This window comes from Neltuma alba, unplaced genomic scaffold (assembly GCF_004799145.2).
Source record: "Neltuma alba isolate B1F8T4 unplaced genomic scaffold, ASM479914v2 tig00005455_pilon, whole genome shotgun sequence".
Taxonomy (NCBI): Eukaryota; Viridiplantae; Streptophyta; class Magnoliopsida; order Fabales; family Fabaceae; genus Neltuma; species Neltuma alba.
In genome coordinates, this window is record NW_021634116.1 from 9,663 (window position 1) to 16,443 (window position 6,781).

Here is a 6,781-nt window from a genome sequence, read left to right on the forward strand (position 1 = left end):
CACAGTATAAGAAACCGTATTGTTTACTGTAATATACAAGCTGTGAATTGAAAGCTTTGCTGCTGCAAATCAGCCCCGCAGAATGGAAGCTTTAATTTGTGTGCGCTACGAAGCTTTAGATGATGCTGCCAGCAGATACAGACGAAATTTCCATAGCGGTAAAATATAAAAATTGCCGATTAGATCACCAAATAGGTTAGTTCCCTGCCTTTACCCAATGACCTAGGCCGGTAATGATGCTCCAAATTCCATTATTAATACTTAATTGCCCTAGCATAACAACAAAAACATTGCCCTCAAAAGCTTTCCTTCCCTTGCTCTTTAATACCCCAGCTCTTAGTGGATCCTCCCCCCTTTTAACTTGATCCATAGGTTCTCAATAATTTATTATCCTATTCCTATTCCCCCAATTCTGTAGGATTCATCAACAGCACTGAAAAGAACATGGGCCTATTTCAAGAACGGTTGTCATTAAAAAAAAAAAAAAAAATCCTCAGGGCCGCTCAATGACAATGCAACCTCGCATTGCTTTATTCTTCCATGATTTGGTGGAGACAGATAATAATTGTAAAAAACTGTGGTAATTGAAAAGTAATTATGATGGAGATAGGGATTAGAAAAAGTATAATGTGGCACCATAAAAGAAGATATTGCATGACGGGCTACTAAAAGACATATTACAGCTGTTTTAAAAGGCTCAGGTGAGATAGACCGTCCACTTAGACATCCCTGAACCACATAGTAGAAACTTTTCTTCAATCATTTGAATTAAAAACAATTGCCATTTTGTGCAGTCAGATCACTCCATGACAAACAAGCTCAGTTCAAATCATCATCATCATTCTAGCCAAGCAAGACAAGCAAAGGTGCATTGTGAACTGTGACCGCTCAAATATATCGACATGATGATTGGTGTATCACATCAGAGGCGAATCTCACCAAATAAAGGATCGCAAGCACACTAATAACGCGCCTGGAACACTATTTTCGTGCGTCTTATAGCTTACCATTTAGCCATTCTATACAAGCTATATTTTGTTGGTACATTCCATAGCTTTATAAATTGTCTACTGTACCGTGCCCTACAGGATATTAGTAGTTAAAGCAAAAGAATAGGTACAATTATCCATTATTCTTCCTTTTTGTTCACATGAATTCATGAACTTGCCATACTATGCAGTCCCTAACACCTGATCTGATTTCTAACTACATGACAGCAAAGCCAACATCTATATTTTCAAATTTTCGCAGCATCACAATAATAAATAAATAAAAGAATATTAATAAAAAGAAAAAGTTCGTTATCCGAAAATACCTTCCTCACCACACCAAGGCAAACCTTTAAGTACATCTCGTAAAGCATAATAATGGCTGTCGCATTTGTGGTCTGAGATCAAGTTGCTTGAAAGGATTATCCTCTGGAAATGCTCGCCAGGATGCCTCTTCAGTAGGGTGAAATATTGCTTTCCGCCTTCAGTTTGGGAGGCCGTGTTCCTTTTCAGACAGTAAACCATCCCGGGTATGAATAATTCCTCAGGTACCTTAGACTCGTCTCCCCGAGTTTTCATGGCAACAGAAGTCTCCTTCTGAATCACACGGGCTCCCGGAGCAACTGGCGACTCCTTGCCTTTGGAAGCATCTGTTTACACGCAATATAGCTTACATCAGAATATCTAATTCCATAAATAACCGCAAAAACAACTTTAGTGTACATTTTTTATAATTATTGGCAATTTAAACTCAGAATGATGTTTATATAATGTAACGACAAGAAAGACTGCAGACTACTGGCTTGCAGACTATTTGAAGTTCGACTTCGACTCAGGTTTGTGATGGCAATTCTTGAGGTTAGTCACCTAGGCTTGAGGCCCTTGGCTCAATTCGCAAGTGTTGAAGCAGAGCTGGGTATGTTTCAACTTCTAGATTACCACTCTGGGAAACTCTGAGCTAGCACAGAAAGGTCAATGGCAGCTTACCAGTTAAATTTTTGTTTCTCCTGAAATTTGCATAATCAACAAATTTGCGAGCCACATCTTGAACTGACAATACGACCTGCTTCGCATTTGTAACCAAATCTATGATGCTTTTCCAGTCTTCTTTTTCAATTACACTCATCCTATACAAGACAAAGCTTGAGTAAATCATTTGTTTGCTAGCCGTAAAATACTTCTGTAAAGTGCCAGGCTGCCTGCTACAAAAACAGAACAGTTTTTTTGGCTGCCAATAAATTATACCTCTTCCTTAACGTATGGGCTATTGGTAAATGGCCCCCTTGCAAGGAAATTAATGGACCGAGAACAATAAAATTGAAGAACAGTTACATAACGAACTGAATATGATGCATCAAAGCAAAAGGCGCCTCTTTAACAACTCCCTTCTTCAGCATAACAAAATATGATTATTAAAAATTATAGGAGACGAGGAAGAACCAAATAAACCAAAAAGCTTCGGGTCCAAGTTTGAAAGTGCTAAAGACTTTTGATATATTGACAGAGGCATCCCCCACCCTCTGTTTTTCTTCTCATGCAGGCACCGGCCAGTACTTGCACAAGGAAGATAGAAAAGCTGCTATTGATTTGTATTGTTCAAGCATTATAAGCTGCAATTAATTCCTTCGAGTTTTTAGCACCTTCTCTTGGACGAAATGGAGGGAGGTCTTGCTTGTTATAAGACTAAAGTAATTTTTCCTTACCAATCAGTTTGAAGAATTTCATTTCTCAGCCTTGTTAGGGAAGCTACACTTAACCTAGGTATAATGTCGTCCTGCATATAATCAAAAACCAAGTAGTTATATACCCATGGCGAGAGCTGATAAAGACAAAAACTGGGAAAAGACTCTGGACTCATATTTGTGCGTATGCATGCGCCAATGAACAAATACCCACCTGCATGACTACTGTTGTTACATAGCTAGAGCAGCTTTCGGCAACTTCTGCAGATACGCATGGTGGAGCACCAAATCCAACGGCAGATACAATATCAGGGCTAAAACCCAGCTCCTTAGATGATCTTCTGTGCATCATTATTGCTAATAAGGAAGCTATAGCACCTCCAAGAGAATGACCCACTAGTCTTAACCTAAATCCCTGTTAAAGAGTTGGTCACACTGACTAAATTAACAGGTAAACTACAAAAGGAGCTTCAAAATTCAAAAAGAGATAATTAAATGAATTACACTAATCTTCCTGATTTTTTTTATATATGTCTTATTATATACATAAACCTCCCCAGTAATGTAATTTCACTTGTTCAAGATGATGTGGAGAAGATTAATGTATACAAATGCAGGGAATACAGGCATAGGTTTTATAAATGTCAGCAGAGAAGGTCATTGCATAATATGAAACTGGACGAAGTGTTGGTTACACAAACTCAGGGAGATCAATATAATTTTTTCAATAAAAGTTCAGGACAAATCCCACCTTATGTTTCTCCAAACATTGCCTTATGGTTCCAATTTCATGATAAAGAAACCAACGAGCAGATTCAGCAGTTCCAAAGTGGGTGGAATAGCCCTCAAAGGTGACTTCACCATCACTTGAGGAAACAACATCAGTGATAAGGTCAGAAACAGTTTGGGTGCCACGGATGCAAAAAATAACAAGTTTCTTACGGGTATCAACCCCTATATAATAGCCAGGCCTCATAACACTGGAACTTTTAACAAACTTCAAGACATTACTTTCTCGGAGCATGCTGTTCCTTGCAAGACCAGCAGCATTATCCCTATAAGCACCTTTAGCCAACTCAAGATAGTATATAAGATCTTGAACCTGAAATCCAACGAAATTTCCTAATAAGAATCAAGAGTGTGTCATGCCATAACGACTTGCAATGACAAGCCAAGAGTGCAAAATAAATAGATAACTATGCCAAATGGACATATTTGCTCTCTGAAATACAGTTTTAGAAATTACTATTGATTCTGATAAGATCTGGATGCCTTTGATATCTTCGAATATATTTCCAGAAGCCTGGCGAAGATATACAAGATATAAGCCAATCGTAAGGTCACTCAAACTCCAATCCTGGATTCCGACCTTGCTTCGTTGGATTCTTGTAATTATTTCCAAAAGGGATCGGTTGCTTGGTGGAGGATTCCTTCCATTTCTATAATTTTCATCTCCTGCATATCATTAAATGTAGACTCGGGCTTCAGTGTATAATAAGACAGATTCTCACAGACTCCACCTTTGGTATCTTCTTTTGATGTTAATCATACTGCAACTTTCATATATTGTAGAAATTAAGCCCCTCGATATTATCCCACAGGTTCCAAGTGCAAGGGGCCCAAGAAAGAAAAGAATAGTTTACATGATGCATATGATCAGTTATGTTCAATTTTACCAATGCAGTAAACTAAGTGATCTGTCAGTTAAAGATTGTTCGTACTCTGCAGATTAGAAGATTGATTCAGCATTCTATAAAAAGATACCAACAAGTAGTAACTATCTGTGTTGTACAATTTCATGAGATGAAACATGCTCTACAGTTAACAGACCTGATGGCAGAGCCCACCTACACAATTGCAGAGCTGGTTCAAGTGCCTTTGTGAGCCAAGCAAGCTCTAACTTCCACTCCCTATCAGCAGGATCTTCACCATCAGAGCTGTATTTGCTAACCCAGATATTGTTGTCTACCTTCTTCTCAAGAGAAGGTTCAGGTGTTTTGTCCATTTTTTTAAGTTCACCTCCTTCAACCTTATCTGCTATTGACCTGTACAGTTGATTCCGCTTAACGATACCGTGCATATGTTTCCAATATGGTTCCTCTTTATTGAGAAGCGCTTTAGTACAAGCTGCAAAGTGAATTTAAAAAACGTGAATATCCAGAATCCAGATAGTATTTATTAGAAGGAGAACTGTGCGCAGATAAATCATTTATATGATGGAGACTTTAGAGCTGAGTCTAGCAACTAGTCCGCAGAATATTTGGACACAATCCAATAAGGCATTCAAAGGATGCTGGTTCCTTACGAGGCCTCTCAATAAGATATATTAGAGGATTAAGCTCAAGACAAGATTGATCATTTTAACTGCGGCAAATTATGCAAAAATTGCACTCCCGATCCGGAAAATTCTGCTGTGAAATGTGAGAATTATCAGAGCAACCCACATTGCAGCAAAAATATATAGCAAGTCGGTCAAAGAGCAGGGTGTGTAAGAAGCCAAATGACCATAAATATTAATGCCAACATGGTTAAAGCGATTCTTGCAGGGAAAAGCAGCTTTCTTTCCAAAGGGGATTCATGCTTTCTAATATCAGACATGAGGTGCTTTAATCTTGCGGAATTTATCATCCGAACAACATAACCATTAATCAGGGACTCATGTTCCTGGGGGAAAAAAATGAAAGTAGGAAAAAATCCTAGTAATAAATTTGGCACCCTGTTGAAAGGTTGATCAAATCATTGGAATTCGGAAGAAATTCAGCACATTGCTTCCCGTTTACCGGTCATGAAGATTGCTGCTGTTAATTGCAGCATTATAAATCAAAGGAACCACAATAATAAAGCGGTGGTAATACACAAGACAAGTTGGAGAAAGAGGAATGGTGTTAAAACAGATATCAAGGAGGAAAAAAAGAAAGTTGAATAAAAGAAGGAAGGTGTTGAAGAAGGGCCCGAGGGGCAAGGAGAAAAGAAGCAGATGAACTTACATATATTATGGAGTACTCGCTTCAAGTATCGGCAACTCATTTTCAAAGAGAGGCTTTGACAATATCGGGTGTTTGTGTGAAAGTATCAGCGGACTAAAGGTGACGGCCGGGACATGGGGCGTGGCGGGTGAGCAGATTATAAGTTGGACTCATTGAACCGCCATAGCGGCGTTATAGGATAGACAGAAGCAGTAACTACACGCAAATGAACCAAATAACTCAACATATGAACAATACAGCAAATAGCCAAATACCCAGCGTCGCTCACGCAGGACGAGGGCAGAAGAACAGCAAGATTACTCAAAATATTACAGCGATTGAGCGGAGAGGACGGCCTGCCCCTGTCCCTCAGAGATGCATCTTTTTTCACCAAAAAAAAAATTTGCATAAATAAATTATTATTATTATTATTTCTAAATTTGTCATTTATATTTTTTGAAGTTATAACGTAGGAATGTCTTTGGGTTTTGAGTGTTATAAAAATACTATTTTGAATTTATTATTGGCTTTAAAAGAAGGCGGTGACGTGATATTTAAAATTAAGATAAATGAAAATTTTTACTATCAGTTTTCCTTAAAAAAATTAATTATTTATAAATAATGTAACCTTGAACCCTTTATGCATTTTATATTTTATGCTAATTAATGTTATTGATATCGATTATTTCTGATTTTTGATCAATTACCCATACAAGCCTGGCGCTGAGCTTGAAGGCTCCCCTTTTTTATTTGGGTTCAATTACAGCGTCTGTGACAACTGGTGCCTCCGGCCCAAAAAAATGTCACGTTATCATTTTGTGATCGGATATTGTTGTGGTGGACAATACCACTTTTCTTGGCCCATAATCATTATTGTGTTTCCATTAGGCCCAATTTCTTCTGGGCCACAATATGTCGTTGGCTTTTTGTTCCCCCTCTTGCATTCGCCTTACGGTGAATTTTTTTGGGCCAGCTTTATGGTGATCAGTCTTTCTTCTTTCACTCACTTGCAGTGATAATATTACCTCTGATCCTTTATATAAAGTTTTTTTTTTAATTTTTATTTTGATTCTAAAGATAAAATCTTAATTTATTTTTTCTCTTATATTTATTTTTTTAAGGTACTCTTTTTAATAATAGTAAT

The 6,781-nt window shown here is 37.8% G+C and overlaps 1 protein-coding gene across 2 annotated transcripts; it reads right to left on the bottom strand.

The window, feature by feature from the left end:
* Window positions 1–969: 969 nt before the first annotated feature.
* Window positions 970–5,936, bottom strand: LOC114747785 (uncharacterized). Of its 2 annotated transcripts, XM_028936133.1 has the most exons (9): window positions 5,659–5,936; window positions 4,502–4,798; window positions 3,918–4,126; window positions 3,423–3,773; window positions 2,886–3,086; window positions 2,693–2,763; window positions 1,977–2,116; window positions 1,261–1,639; window positions 970–1,219 (listed from the first exon to the last, which is right to left on the bottom strand). In XM_028936133.1, exons 1-8 carry the CDS (start codon window positions 5,696–5,698, stop codon window positions 1,302–1,304), a joined length of 1,647 nt encoding a protein of 548 aa, XP_028791966.1. In that variant the 5' UTR covers window positions 5,699–5,936; the 3' UTR covers window positions 970–1,219; window positions 1,261–1,301. The 2 variants fall into 2 exon arrangements, with proteins under 2 accessions (XP_028791966.1, XP_028791965.1); XM_028936132.1 differs by having other exon boundaries at window positions 1,100–1,639.
* Window positions 5,937–6,781: the final 845 nt, after the last annotated feature.